This window comes from Halyomorpha halys, unplaced genomic scaffold, assembly GCF_000696795.3.
Source record: "Halyomorpha halys isolate HHAL.00 unplaced genomic scaffold, Hhal_1.1 Scaffold99.1, whole genome shotgun sequence".
Classification (NCBI taxonomy): Eukaryota; Metazoa; Arthropoda; class Insecta; order Hemiptera; family Pentatomidae; genus Halyomorpha; species Halyomorpha halys.
This window is the reverse complement of record NW_027108239.1, coordinates 1,167,503-1,184,458: the sequence shown is the minus strand read 5'-3', so window position 1 is coordinate 1,184,458 and position 16,956 is coordinate 1,167,503. Positions and strand designations below refer to the sequence as shown.

At 29.6% G+C, this 16,956-nt stretch overlaps 1 protein-coding gene across 2 annotated transcripts in view; it reads left to right on the top strand.

The window, feature by feature from the left end:
• Positions 1-16,956, top strand: part of LOC106677433 (high affinity cAMP-specific and IBMX-insensitive 3',5'-cyclic phosphodiesterase 8) — a gene marked incomplete in the record, with an annotated part of 452,021 nt that overhangs the window by 413,910 nt on the left and 21,155 nt on the right. For both annotated transcript variants that reach the window (XM_067046608.1, XM_067046609.1), the window contains 7 exon segments: positions 5,230-5,282; positions 7,902-8,077; positions 9,994-10,053; positions 10,136-10,190; positions 10,953-11,081; positions 12,738-12,943; positions 14,311-14,429. In XM_067046608.1, the coding sequence (XP_066902709.1) occupies positions 5,230-5,282; positions 7,902-8,077; positions 9,994-10,053; positions 10,136-10,190; positions 10,953-11,081; positions 12,738-12,943; positions 14,311-14,429 (798 nt within the window).

Sequence of the window (16,956 nt, the reverse complement as noted above, 5' to 3'; positions counted from 1 at the left end):
GGTCCCAGTGCGCTCGGTTCGGAACGTTGTGGGTTCGATTCCCACCTGGAGCAGTTAAATATTCATTTTTCGGCGGTCTCGAAGAATGAATCTTGACACTTCCACTTTGGTTAGTATGCGGTGGTAGCCGTCAGGGGTTGGGAAAAAGGACCCACTTGCCGGACTTGTTTCACCCCCACCAAATACCAGTACCAGAGTTATCATTTCATCGCAAAGCATAGGGTTGCTTTTCATTGGAGCTTGGCCATTGCTTATTTAATGAAATGTTATTAACTTCATTAAGTAACTCACTACGGTACCGTCATCAATATATATTTAAAAAATTAATTTTCACATATTTCCGTGATAATATTACCCGACTGGCCACAAATAAGGTAAACGTAGGTATAATTATAATGTGTCCGACGATTAAGCAAATGACTGAGCTGATATTTATTTATGATGGCTCAAATTTGTTTTATAGAGTTTCTTAATAATATCATATTGTTTATACGAATGAGTATGATATGGCTTATATTTCGAATGAGTTAAAGAGATGGAAACGTATCTAGCCCGAGAATTCTCACAGGAATTAACTAGTCTACTTTATAATTTTATGTTAGATTTATCTTTTTGATTAAATTAATTCCTGAGCCAATTAACCCCAAACTTATTTAGGTTTATGATATCTTGCTCTTGTTAGTCCCTGGTTAATTAATGAATTCCCAACCTCTCGCTGGTTGATAATCTTAGGTGTAATAGGGAAGCCACAGCGGCCTGCGGTTAGGGGCCACCCTGTTAGCTTCCGATTCGCGGAAGGAAGTTTTAGATGACGTAGTGCCTAAAGTTATCTACTGTTTGACAGGAAAACTTCATAAAATAAAACATTACTCACAAATACCATACGTTAATGAGAACGGATTTTTATGCTATGAGGATTAAATTTATTTTAAACAAAACTTGTGCCATTTTTTACTATAGCATTATCTGGAAAGTTATATAAATATTTTAATTATCATTTAACCAGGGTGGTGGTTATTAGATTGATTAGAATTTGTGGTAAATTCTTGACTTTAAGTCCTCCAAAAAGGCGGCAAATCATTATTACTTGATCAGAGTGTGCATCGATAACCCAAAGGTACACGAGTATTGACGACTCCTTATCTCAAGTTAATTTACAATAATAACCGCTCTTCAAGAAGGAAAATATCTGCCCCTGCACGCTTGCTTCGTTTCCTCTAAGTTGAGGTTTAGGTTATTATATGTGACGTTTTTCAGCTGCAGTTCCCACTCCGTTTACTTCTACTAACTAATAAATATCGATATTAGGGGTATTCATGATCTTTGGTTTAACATGTTAAAGCGTGTTAAATGGAAAAACTCATGTTAAATCGAAAACAATTGCCTTCTTTTACCGTGGTAAAACGAAATAACATTTAACATGGCTGAGAGTCTGTTACTTAGTCTGTTAAATGGAGAATGACGTCACACAATAGACCAGTTGAGATCGCCGCCATTTTTGTTGTGACAGCTCAGTTCTTTCGTGTGTTTGTGGTATTCATATCCCTGTTATTAAACCAGAATGGATAATTTTAATGATACATTTGAGGAAAAAAAACAGTAAAAAAAACAATGTAATTTCATTCTACTATCTTAAAATTTGTAAACGCTCGCCAGATAAAAATCTCACTATATGAACCATGTAATTATTCTTAGGGGACATATGTCCCAGAATAAAGTTATTTTTTCATTTCATTTCATAAGCTAAACTTTCACACAAATTCCACTTTTCACTCACTCTAGGCATGTTGTAATTAATTACTTAAATCAAAACTGAAGTAAACAATAACATGAGGGTCTGGAAGGAAGGTTATAAGCATAAAAGCTTATACGACAAGTTGCTGAGAAAATCCGCTAGGGGCTCTTGTGCATTTAACGTTTAACATGACTTCAAATAGGGCTGCTCACAATCTTATAGTTATAACATTTAACATGGTAAAACATTTAACATTTAACACAACATCATGAATACCCCTATTAATATATCTTTGATGTTTACGACCGGTGTTACTCACGGCTCCTTGTACTTTGTTGGACTATTTAACTCTACTGTCGGATAATCTTCAGTACTTGACATTCAATATTAGAATACATTAGATGAAATAAAAATATCATTAGACTCTATTACTAGAAAAAATATATTTCTATACCTACCTATTAAGGTCCTTATTTTTCCCATAGGTATAATTCTTTGGTTTGACATTTAACCCTTGATCTACTATTTGGATATCAATCCGAAGATTCTCCTGAATTTATTTATTTACTCACTTCCTCCCTTTCTGTAGTATTTGGGTTTTGGATACTTTTGGGCAGTTATTCAAAGCGAAATTGTTTATTTTTTAATAAGAAAATCGTTACATAGTTAATGTGACTATAATAAGAAAATCGTCTTGTTTTAAATTAATAAGAACAAAAAAAGAGGGGAAAATTCTCTGTCGAAGTAGGGGAATTCATTTTTAAACGAAGTTTGAGAATCGCTCACCTCCGCCACTTTTCGGGCACCTTCAGGTCATGGACAGTCTGGCCTAGTAATAATGATTTGCCGCCTTTTTTTTTTTGAGGGCCTAAAATAAACATTTAGGGAATTAGTAATTAAAAAAGAAAATATATATATACATAACTAATGTATTTAATATTTTTTTTTAATAGTTTGTCCAATAATAAGCTTAAATAGATATCACGGCGAAACTAGACCATTTGGGGTCCGGTCCCGTCCAACTTCTCCGGTTGAAATATCCTTCAGAATATTTTATTTTCATTAACCTTTAGGCGTTCTTCCCTTGATGTAAGCGTCCACGATTCACATCCGTTAAGGGCGGTAAGGAGTGTACAAGTTTTGTAAATTTTAACCCATAACTAGAGACCTGTTTTTCTTGCAATTGGGTCTTGTCTCAAATTCCTGCAAGCCTCGGAAGGAAATCGAATCTTGGAATAGGAGTTCAAATAATACTAATTTTATTTTGCACAAAATTGGCCAGTCTGTTTTTTTCCACAATTTTGCACTTTTTGAGTTTTTTCTACTCAAAATTGTACGTTTTACTCTTTTTTGACAAAATTGTTATTTCTGTTGCATAAAATTCAATGCTTGAACTCAATTTTATTATTGTTTTCCTTATTTAAATTATAGTTTAAAATTGACACATTTGGGGTAAAACAATGCATTCATTAACATATGAAGAGTCGAATTCAACCTAAAAATAAAATAAAATCTTGTGACGATTGGCTTAGAATATTATTAAGTAGTGTTTCGGGTCACTTTGAAAAAGTCTTTTTAGAATAAGCTTGTTAAAGAGAACGTTCAGTGTTATTGCTTTTAACCGTTGTTTTAACCCCGCTTTTAATTCTTCATTCTTCCGTCGGGATTTGTTGTGGCTTGTAGGAATTTCATTTTTCTTTTTTTAATTTATATTATTTCCTCAATGTAAATTTTATTTTAACTCACTGCCATCCATGAGAACCTTTCGTTGGATCTGCGTCAGTATAGTATCGAGGGGAATCCCCGTCGAAAGATGACTTTTGTCCAAAGCTATAACAAATATACTTTTAGTATAAATTGATTTTTGAAAAATGAAAGAACTTTTGTTTACCAGAAGTGGACCATGTATTTTATAAGGTACAAATACAAAAATATCATTATTTTTAAATTCGAAGAAGATAGTACGGGTGGTAGTCAATAAAGATATCAACATAGTATCAAAAAACTATTTATTGTTAACCAACGTTTCGCCCCACTTTGCAGGGCCTTCGTGAGGGCTGATAAGAATGAAGTTCTACTGTCAACATTGTTAGCAATAATTAATCTGTCAACTGAGTTCTGCTGTTAAAGTTGTCAATTGACAGCAGAACTTCATTCTTATCAGCTCTGATAAAGCCCTGCAAAGTGGGGCGAAACGTTGGTTAACAATAAATAGTTTTTTGTTATTATTTTTACCTATATACCTTTATTGACCCCCACCCAGACTATCTTCCTCCAATCTACTTCATACAGTCAACTATCTTCTTCCAATATTATTATTTTTGTTTAAAACATTTTTTTTGTGTGTGTGTATAAAATGTAGTGTATTTGTGTTAATAATAAATGGTATAAGCGAGAAAAAAAAATGTTTTCGAAGATTTCTGGTATATCTGGTTAAGGGTTTAAAATGGAAATAGCTAAATCTATCTAACGTAAAAAGTATTCTCAATACCCTGATTTTTCCTCTTAAATAATTTAAAATATTTATGAGGTACACTGATTCAAGTCTTGTTTGAAATAATTAAATTATACTGTCAACGGGAGTATAATGGGAAATTACCCATAGGTTGGTTATCCCCAATGCAGCTTATCCATTGCTATTAATGAAAAGACATTTTTTAATAATGCTATATAGTCATCCTTCAGAAGAGTTAAAATTAACTGATGGATGAATCATTGCAAAGTTTTTATTTCTCGTATTCAGCCCATGGGTTAGGATGTGATTGCAGAAGACTTACTGGTCTAACTTGCTAAAAAAATATATATATATTGATACCACACCTTTGCACTTTTTGGAAAAAAAAGTCACTGGAACATTTTGGTGGTCTCCTTCATTATTTTTAGCAAGAAAATGAAAGTTTACTGGCTTACAAACTTTTTTTTAGAAAATTTTTTTGACAGATAAAAAGGAAATGTTTTATGACCGTTAAACACAAGAAGAAGTGACTTATTATTTTCTTAAGCTGTAATGTTTTTATTTTATTTTTTTTTTTTTACATACAATTCCTTATTCATTTAAAATAATTTATTTCTTGTCCTTTTAGTAAATTAATTTGTAGATTTCCTTACATATTTGTTATGAAATATTGTGTTTCTATATCCTTCTTTCTACCTGTGGGTTCTACTGATAATGGGGAGTTTACTGTATATTTATTTTACCTTTTATTGGCAATTATTAGATCTGTTTGTCAAATAAGCCTCTAATGAGAGGTAAATATTATAATCTGGTTATATTTGAAGGATTCCAAAACCAAAGTTTCAAATTAGTCAAAATAAATATTTAGACCTAGTACAGACTTACACACTTTAGATTATATCAAAGTAAGGAATTTTCCAAAAATAACTTAATATTTATACACATTTTTAATTTAATAATATATCCTACTTCTAACATCTTGGTGATAAATGTATTGTTTTTTTCATATCAATAAAATCTTTATTTTTTTTTCTTTTAGATTTCATCTCAGGACAAAAAGAAAATTCTCCTCTCCTTGTTGGAAGCTCAAAGGTAAATAAAAAAAATGTTTTATTAAGATTTATGGTGTAAGCAATTAAAATATGTGTGCTACATGATTTGATTCAATTAACTTTATTTTCATTACTATATATCTATTTATATAATAGTTGACCTCATATTAAATCATGAAGAAGATAATCTTACTGTTCATCGAGAATAACTCCAAAAATATTAGAAACTATTAATTAAATTCTGATTTTTTGGCCTACATTGAAGGCCTTCTTCAGGGCTATAAAGAACAAGATGTGAAAATACTATAGAAACATTCAGAAATAAATTATAAAACTAAGAATAGACATAAAATTAGTAAAGAGATAAATTAAATAGCAATAAATGAATAAAATTATAGAAATATAAAGTGACATGCACAGCTGGGGTTGACATTTATATTCTGTTTTATCAACCATGTATTTTCTCCAGGACCTAGTATTTATGGAGTTGCACCACGAACAAAGAGTTAAAACATTTTAGTGTTAATAATAAGGAAAATCAATTTAAATTTAAACTATTCCTCCAGGAATTTATCTACTTTTTCTGATCAAGGAAAAAAAAATCAGATATTTTTCCTACACAGTTATTAAATATTCAAATGACGAATTTCTCTAAATACAATAGTATTAATAAGCTTCAATTATTTGTTCAGTACTATATAAATATTAAATAAAAATAAGTAAGTAGCCCCAACTGTAATGCCTTTATTAACTCTCCACTACTATATCTCTTGATTAGTATTAGTATTCGTGGTGTAACTAGTTTGTGAAGCAGATTTTTTTTTTTTAAATTTACGTATAGTAATTTCAATTTAAAATAGCATCTTACATACATACAATAAACTTTAAACTTTTTTATTTGTTTCTAGAAAATAGTGTACATTATAAACAAGGAAATATATTCATATCTAAATGAAAAACATATATATTTTTCTCAATCAAGTACAAAACTGTGAGATCAAGATTCCATTTTCCTTTCATCAAACCAATGGTTTGAAGACAAACCGAAAAACCACAGTAATAATAATTATTCTTGTTCTTTCAATATGGAATATTTTAACAAAACATTTTTCTTAGAAAGAATGAACAAAAGATTTTCTTATTTCATTAAAGTGGGTACTTTATACTCCTGAATCAGGACTCCTAGTGATGTTTTTCAATTCAAAATACTAAAACTTGAGACATACTGAATGATGTAGTAAGAAACCTCAATGCAGAGATTTTTAAATTATTCCATAATTTTACTAAAATTAGTTTTATAAAAATTAAATATTTGTGTCGACATAAATACACTTATACTCACTCAATGGTGATATTCAAAATATTTAACAAAGGGAACTATGAACGGTCTAAACCTTTAGTTTAGTAGTGATACAGAGTGTAATATGCATATATTAATATAGTATTTAAAAGAAACAAAACCACTGAGAAATCTTACTTTTGTTTAAAAAGATTCGGAAAGCTTTGGAAATTTTAACAATGGGTTCAGCCAAACCTGAGCGAACCCACTGAATATCACCTCTGCTTATACTTTGGTATCCATATGCCTATAGCTCTACATATCTTGTTAATAACATTTTCTGTGTTTTTCTTAAACAAACTGTGACCCAACACTAAAAAAGCCTATGAATTGTGAACATTTTGAGATTATGGTGAGGAATCCATCTAGAATTGTTCCTTCACAAATTTACTAATTTTTTAATTATTGATAAAACCAATGTTCTCAAATCTTATTCAAAGGTTTAACCATATAGAAGCATGATGATGACCAACCAATGCCATAAATTAAAACCCAGCCATGTCTTTCTTTTTCTCTAGACTTGCTTTCCTTAGTTTAGCCCATCTAAAGAACATTATTTACTTGAATCATGTTTTGTTGGTGAAAAATTCTTATTAAACCATGTTTCATTTACAGAAATTATGCTTTTGCTAAGACAACCTCTGGAAGCATGGTTTTTCAGTTGTTTATTTTATCTCCATAGTGTTTGTTGTAGTTTGGACGTGTTAAGAACTTGATCTGAATGCTCCTCCCCCCCCCCCAATAGATCACCTGACCAGTGGTTAATGTAGGTTCGAGTTTAGGGTCCAAAGTCCAAGGTCACGTGACCAGAGGTTAAGGCTGGTTCGAGACTAGGGTCCAAAGTCCAAAGTCACGTGATTGATTAAGGTAGGGTCGAGGCTAGGGTCCAAAGTCCAAAAAGACTCATTGAGGTGGGCCAGAACCGGCTTAATTACCCTACTACCCCTCCCACCCAGGTGTCACGCGACCTGATACTAGCCTTCGATTGGATGCCTAATGAGTTAAACAGGATTTATTGAGTTAAATAGTGAAAAAATCCTTTTGCCATAAACAGTGTAAAATAGGGCAATGCAAAATTTACCTACCTTTCTATTTCTATTGCAGAATTGGTTGTAATAATATTTACATGCCTCTTAATATTAAAGTATTAATATCACGAGTGATTTGTTGTTTTTTTTATAAACCAATGCCACCTATAAACATCTTTCTAACACTGTCAACATATCCACACATTTACTATCAGTTAAAAAAAAAATAAATGAGTTTCATAGTTAGTTTCATATTGGTATGTCTTAGTAAAGTGTTATTTTATTTCTGCAGGTACTAATTGTTGGTGAAGATATTTGGAGTGCACAAATTCTTAACTGGCTTGATAATGCTGAATGCAAACAGAGATTGGTTACTGGTTATGAAGATGCCGGAACTAATTTTACAGCATTTCAACCACATTATGTTATTCTTGATCTTGGTATTCCTGAACCCAATCAAACTCTTAGGTAACTTTAAAAAAAATTAATTTATTTTATAATTAACGAAATTCAGTAATTTAATCTTGTTGCAAGATTTTCAATGATATAAGTGCTTAAAATATTTTTAGTTAATAGAAAATGGTATATTTAGGTATTGCGCTGATGTAATTGAAAAAATAATGTATTCTTTAATATAATATGTCTAATTATATATTTATTGATCATATGTAATTCATTACCCAATGTTTCACAGTTCTATATCTAAACTACATTGCTCTCTCCATTTTGTCCCCTCTAACTTTTTTTAAGTCCTTTCCTTTTCCGTTTTCCAATTAGAAACATAATTAAAAAAGTAATAAGTAATTTTTGTTTATTTATCACTCTGATTTTTATTTTAAAGGTATAAAATTACCAAGAAAATATTTAAACACTGGTAAAAAATACTTGTATTAGTCTATCTACATTTACTTAACTTTCCATGATTTAAATCATATCCCGTTTCTAATTTATAACTATTCAAGGACAAGTTTTGAAAAATTCTGTTACTTCAATCTAAATGTTTCCTCATTTTACAAATGAAAGTCATTAGTTTTTTTGTACTTTAGAAAAGTCTTGATAATAACTAATCCTTCATATTGCAGATGTACAATTTATTTTTGGAATAATAAAAACCACTAAGGCTTTCTACGTCAACTGAAGTTACTAATGGAATAAGTAACTAGATTGTGCTACTTCAATAAATTTACTTAATATATCTACATAAATATTTTAATTGATATAATATATCAAATCAGTTTTTTAATATTTTTTCATTACTTGATCAAGGTAAAATATAAAAGTTTTTTTTGCTAAAACCTTACAAGAAAAAATTATCAATCTTGTGTTTAATTAAAATTTAATTCTTATGCCATATGGAATTTAGCTCTGGGGCTCCACCAAACCATCAAATTCTTCCCGCATCCAATCGTTACAATCCAAAATCCTACGTAAAATCCTTGATGCTCCTTATTACGTCACAAATAAACTCATTCACAAGACCTTAACATCCCATTCGTTGCAGATTTGACCCAAAACAGATATGCGTCTTTTCATTCCAAACTCCTTAACCATCCTAACCCATTAATTCTTAATCTTTCATCCTTAACAATCCCTGATAATCCTCCGAGGCGTCTGAAAAGAAGATGGCCACGGGACCTTCTAATTTAAATTAATGTTTGAAGTACCACCAATGGGTGGTTCCTTCCCAAGATTTTCAAGTGTATATGAAACATACTACATATTTACCTATTGTATTATTTTGTTGTACAGTTGTAAATTACAATAAATAAATAATTTAAAAAAAAAAATAAATAAATAAATAAAAAAAATTCTTATGCCATTTTCCAATTTCAGGCGCTTTTTAAATATTGCTCGATTTAACTATCTTAAAGTCTCATCTTCACGTTTTAAGCTAATATTTCAAAAGTGATATAGGACCGTCGCTCCCCGGGGGTCTTAGCAGGGCGGGTCTGGCGAGGAAGGATTGCCTTTTTTGTGTTATGATCTCCTCTTGTGAGATTGTGACATGTTGTACATTGACCAACCTACTCGCTATAATTGTCTGTGGCTAATATCTCATTAATTTGAAAAGCAAATGTTCTGGAAAACCAGAGCAATGAGAACCAGATAATTGAGAAATTCCAAGAAAAACTCCCGCTAAATACTTCATAAAAGTAGTAGAAACATTCTATATTTTATTTTACATTTTTCTTCAGATATTATATATTTTGAGAAGAAATACATATACAGTTTTTCATTAATCCAATATTATTTTTTTTTTGTTATTTGAATTTTGTTTGATGAATATGGAATTCTTCTGGATGAGTTTCATTCAATAATTATCAATTTAGTTAAAATATATATAAATTGTTAATGACATTTAATCAATTATCAATTTATTTCAGGGTTCTTAAAGCAATTAAGATGGAGCATAAAGTTACATTCATTGGTATTGTAAAACAAAGGTAATTATTTTGTATATTTTGTTTTATCCAACTCCATTAAATATATGCTATATATTATAATCTGTTTTCTTCTCTTTTTCAGTGCCAATGATAAAGAAGACTGTATGAATACAGCTTTGAAATCTGGTTTCGATCGAGTTAGTACCGCTAGTTTGTTAGCTTATGAATATATAAGTGATATAAAAATTAAGAAACATTCAATACTACCCCTAAAAAAATGTTAATAGAGAAAAAAATTAAACCTGATGCACTATACCATTTACCATTATTGATACCTTCAATAAGTTCATTGGATTTCAAACCTGCAACAGTCTATTACATAATGAGCACATATTTATTTATTACATTAGTGAATGCATAATCTTGTTTTTTTGTTGTTATATTTTTCATTACCTAATAATTTTAAATATAATATTTATGTTTTAAAATAGACTTCTAAATTAAATTGTCTTATGTTAATGTTGAATACCGATTTCTATCATGTAATAGTTAAATACTTTAGGCATACAGTTTACATTATATTCTTACTGTGCCCATATAATACAGTACTTTTTATCTGTTACTTTAATCGACATTTATTGAACTGACTAACGCTGTCCCCAGTATTATCTCTTAAATTATTTCTTGTTATTATAGTGACAACCTTCATTTTATGAATATTCGTATGTGGGATGGTTTTATACATACTATATGGATTTTCTGTTAATATGTCCCCAATGACTGTCTTAGAACTAAATTAAATTTATTATATCTGACAAATGAATATTTAAAAGTATAACAGAGTAGTTATGATATCATTTAGCTATATGTCATGTTTAATTCTAATGACAGTATTTAAAAACCTTTTCTAGGTTATTTCTATTATAAGAACTATCAAATTTACTTTTTTTTGTTTCTAGGTTCTCATTGAAGGCGAAGTATTAAAACAAATTCCTCAACGTACACCCGCCATGCCTGAATCACTTTTTGTTGCCCTTGAAAAAAGTAGAGATCTCATAATCATTTCTGATAGTCACAATAAAGTGCAGGTATTTAAATATATTTTAAAACAATAATTGTTAATTAAACTTGATCAGAAAAAAAAATTATCTTAAGTTTTTCTAAATAAGAGTGATAACTACATATCAAAATAGGCTAGAGTACATTATATATTGAGGTAAGGCCTTGGAAATAAATGAAACTATTTTTATATCCTCACTTAAACAGTACTAAGAAAGTGATACTATGTTGATAATTCTTTCATTTTTTTTTTAACACAAATTTATCGATTGAAAAGATTTTATTCACAAATATATTATGAATCAAATATGAAAATGCAATTTAATAGATAATTGCAAAGAGAAATTGATAATCAACTAATGAAACACACTCTATAAAATATATAGTTAAATTGAAAAAAAAAAAAACTTAAATTAACAAATAAATAATTGATTGAGCTAGTGAAACATAATCATTGGTAAGTTGCTCCAATAAAAGTCTTCATGTGATGTAGACACAAGCAAAAACTGATTCAGCCTTTGAAGATGGTGGCAGGAATTTGGGTATGAACAATGGACTTTTGTGGTGATGACAACTTCTCAAAAGATGTACAATGAAGTCTCTAAAACAATGAAGTTTTAAAAATTTTGTAAGATCAGCTTACCTTTGGGGTTTTTGTTAACCAGCAAAGCCTGATTTAGGCATTCATATGAAAATGATTTCTTCAATGAGCTCTCAGTTTATGTAAGACAAGGTAATCTCTTAATAATATTCTTGAAATAGAAAATAAAGACTTTTTGTCAAGAGAGAGCACTTTTTTGGCCAATATGTCAAGCAATAGAGAGAGAACTCAATCAATTAGAAAATGTGTGATTTATTAATTAAAATTTTTTAAAATTTAATTGTTTCTTTTTTTAATTGTTTAATTTATATGGTTTCCCAATGTATTTATACTTATTTTTTTCATTCTTTTGTGGTGTTTAATATTTTTAGCAATCTTGTATTGAGCTACACTTTTTCCTTTACTAAACTGAGACATTATTACTGAGGCATATTTTCTCTGTTCTATACTTAATGCAGTGTATATACGACTTAATACTACTGTAAAAACAAACATATTTCATTGCCATGCGGAGATGAACAGGATAACAACTAAACATCCTGGTAATCCCTCATTGACACAGCAATAGACCCAGTTTATTGATTGGTCAGGTAATAGTTCCCTTAAAACACGATAATTAAAAAAAAAAAATTCATTCCACTGTACCTAATATTTACCAGGACTTTCTCTCAATGGACAACAAACTTCTAAAACATAAGACTACATTCAGACTAATCTGGCCCTATGCGCTTGAACTGTGGGAGACAGAAAAATGTTCAAACATCAAATGTATCCAATCTTTTCAATCTAACATTCTTAGAACCATAGTCAAGACTACTATATTATAACACAAAACACTACATTATGACCTTCATATTTTTTGACCTTGTACCAACCAAATTTTCATCTGAACCTGCCAAATCATACTCGATCCTTATCCAGATCTGCTTATCCCTCCACAATCTGTCACTATTACTTATTGCCCAAGAAAGTAGCAGATTTTAGTACTTGTCAAGAAGATAAATTTTTATTTCACAATCCATATGTTTATTGTCTAATGATTGAAATGGTGTGTAATGCTAAAAATATTTTTATTTTTTTTCAGTTTGTGAATGGTCCGTGTCTACAAGTTCTTGGCTATACTCGTGATGAAATTACTGGAAAAGATTTAACAACTTTCCAAGATATTACTCCTTTCTTAAGACAACTTGAAAGAGGCTTTGAATGGGTTGGTAAAATAAGGTGGCGAACTAAATCAGGAGACACACTTACTCTTCAATGTCATGCCATTCCATTTAGCCCTGGTCCTGGGTAAGCAAATGAACTATCCATGCACTCACTCACTCATATATATATATATATATATATATATATATAGAGAGAGAGAGAGAGAGAGAGAGAGAGTTATAGAACTTTTATTATCAGCCTGGGCCTTTTTTATAACCTTCCCCTACTTTCTCCTATCCCGAGCAAGCACCCTTCATCTTCTTATTCCCATTTTTTTCAACATATCCTCCTCCTCCAGCCGCCCAAGTGTGGCCCAATCAACAACTACTTGCAGTAAAAGAATCAGTTTATGCTTAAGTTACATTTTAGAGATGATCGTTTTATAATATTGTAAATCGTACTCAATAAGACAATTTCAGGGTATCTGAGATCATCAACTTACATTGAGCTTACCAGATAGTCGTATATAACTATTGGTTAAGAAATGTTACTTTCTTATCAATACTGAACCCAATACCCTTCTTGGGTTATATTTGTACAAGTTTACATCAATTCATTTTTAAATTAACATATATTTACATTACTCATTAATATTTTGCCACCCAGAAACCTTTTTTATTTTGGCCTTTTCATTTAAACCGTAAAATCATGGTTTTATTTAAACTGTTTGCTTTTAGAAAACTGTTTTATTACACTAAAGCATATTGTTATAAGATTAATATCTTATTTTAATCCGGTTTTTCCTATCTCCTATAGTTATGTGGGTCTATACTTATAAGTTTATCCTTTATCAATATCTCAGTAGATAGCAATGATATAATTGGGTCTTCACTTTTTTTTTTTTTTTATTCCTCTAAGAACAATAAATATTGTCTCTGAGCTCAAATTTGTAAATTCTTTCTCTTTCTATTTTAATCCATTAATGTTTTAAACTTTATGTTTCTCATTAATCTGGGTGTCTCAAGGGTAACCAATGTGATTTTGAGCTTGTACATTTGATAGTATGTATTGATAGTATGATGGCTTTTCATCAATAAATTGACAGCTCAAAGTTTTTAAATATCTTCTAGAACAAATATCAGTTTTTAAATATGTTAAAATGATGATAATGTTTTTCTAAATAAAATTATTGTTCCTCAATTATGTTTCTTGATATTTAGTATAAGTTATCTAGTTGAAATTATAATTTCCTCAGAGATTGAAAAATGTATTCTTATATATTTATTAGCTGTGCATTCAACATTCAATTATTATTTAGTGTTATTTTTAATAAAGTTCAATATTAAGGAGAATAAATCTTGGGAGTATGGAAGGACATTCTTATAAAGCTTGGAAGAATATCATTTATAGTATTAATTTATTATTATTATATCATCATAGATTGTATTTCTTTTAATCTTTAATGTAAGAAGCATTAAATTAAGCCTAGTTGCTGAATTATTTTTTCTCAGGTTACGTAACCATTACTTGTATCTTCAAGACAACCCATTAGAAACTCATGTTTACCCCCGAGGTAGCCTTCCCTCAATAAGGAAAGGATCTTACGATCTAAAATCTATAATAAGTGAAGGTAATAATGTTTCTGAAAATTATATTTATTATTTATAGTGTAAGAGATTTTCTAGGTTTGGCTAAATTGAATAAGCTTTATGGTTATGTTTGATTCTTACATTAAAAAAATTGATCAAGGAATATACACTTTGTTATAAAGTAAGTAAGTTATTAATACATAACTCTTTGTATGTTGATTGACCCTCATATATTTTAATCCATATTATATTTATTCCTAAAACTTTGCTTCTGAATAATTATATAGGAATATTATAATAAGTAAATATATGAAAATATTAAACTTTTCTTAATTTTAAGAAAAGAAAAGAATTCTCCTTTTTCATGGTAGTATGAGTAAAGGAAATGACATTCTGAGGCTAGATCAAAGAACATAAAATAAACTAGTGCTTCCCAAACTTTGTTATACTGAGGAAAATGGCACCACTCCTCGTTATTTTCTCCCCACTTCTTTGGCCCCAAATCCAGCTTCATTCCTTCACCTTTGTTTTTATTAAAATTTTTAGAAAGTAATAATATCTATAGCATATCATAAATGCAATAAAATTTATTCACAATAAAAGTATTAACATTTTCATATTAAATTAGTTCAATAATTTAGCATTTATTAATTAATTTTCAATTTAAATCACTGAATTAACTAACATTAATTAATTAACATTTCATTTTTCTTTAATTTATTACCCCAATAGTTGTTTAGTAATTTATTCATATACTTTTATACACTATAGCAACATTGTTTCAAGTCTAATTCTAGTCTTTTGGGTAAATAAATTAATAAATATTCAATATAGATATATATAATTTATAACTGTCTAAAATATTCATATGACAGTTATTAACTGAGAGAAAATAATTTATAATTATCTATTGATTAATTTTGTTTTTTGAAAATGGTATATCACAACTTTCTTTCAACACTAATTATTGTTTTTTTGTTGAAAGTGAATGAAGTATTAAAATTTTAGCAGGGTGAGTAAGAGGTCAACAGAATAAAGAAAATTAAAATTTTAAAATAAAGAAAATTAATTAAATTAAAATAAAGAAAAAGAAAACCCTGACCATCTTCTTATATAATAAAGAAAATTGCTTGATGAAGGGTGCCATCCCTTAGCACAATTTATTTGCTAGTTTATTTTATGTTCTGTGGGTTACATGAGACTGGAAACTGAAGGTAATCCGTCTTATAGGAGGAAATCCCAGTATCTAGTTCCATAGCCCTCCTATTGAGAGAAATGCTCTGGACCAGCTCTTCTTTCAACACTACAAAACTGAGAAAGATTTTTTAGTAAAATATGGTCAGTTAACAACAGGAATGACATAATACCCGAATCTGATAAGAAACATTAAATGTTGGAAGAAGTACCCATGTAAGTAGAACAGAATAGTCTTACTATGTGATATGAATCAATTAATGGCAAGCACCTATATTATTTATTATTTTCTATTTGTTAACATCGATTATAAAAAAATAAGATTATGTTTGCAAACTGTGATAAGTAAGCAAAGTGTAATGCTGTTTGGTGTTGAGACTTGGATCCTTAACTAAGTGCAGGAAAAAAGATTGTTTACAGAGGAGATCAATTTTCGAAGATCAGCCATGGTTCCAAGGAGGGAGCATGTCAGCAATTGTGAATAAGATTAATTATGCAAGCAAACAAATAGATGGAAAAATTAGATCAAAATTATATAAATTTATAAAATGGATGAATATAGGAAAAATTTTGAATTTGGTAACAAAATGGGAAGTGGAAGATATGAAACCAGAGGGTTAAACATGTAAAAATAAAGGAAGAGGCTAAAGGAGGAGCTTGGTGTTAAGGAAGGGTTTAGATGTGAAGAAATTCTAATAAAAAAAAAAAAATAATAAAAAATTAAAATCAAGATTTGCATTTATATTCATATTAGTGAATATTTAACAGCATTGGATTTCTTTAAAGTTGCATGTATATAATTCTCTAGAAACACGGTTTGATATATTCTTCTATAGTACTGACTTTAGTGCAAGAAAAGTAAATGGGTAAAGGACATTGATCACATAGAGACAGAATATCCATAGGATAGGAAAGAAAAATCTTTTGAATTGTTCTCTACCCATTGTGGAAGAAATCAGTCAGGATTTTCCTTCTGATATAACACGGTAAAAAAAAGTCATAATTATGCTCAATCTTAAACCAAGAGTTTAAATTGGAAACATAAATTACTGTTGAAAGCAATAACACTTCACTGACCAGTGATGGTCAGGTAAACATTTCAAACTTCAACAGCTGACAGAACTCCGACCATGTCCCATTGAATCAAGCAGAAATCAAGCTGGTCACAATATAGGGCACCTCAAGTGGCCCACTACCAGCATGACACATGACGCATGACACATAGTTGTGCCATCTGCAATGAATGAGTTAATTTTGATGTACTGAGTCAATCTTATCCTTGATGTTTTAGATTTGTGTTATTTTATCACAATTTTTTTTTAATATTTATTATTCATCTTTTTTTATTGTTTCATTTAAATACCTTTTTAAATA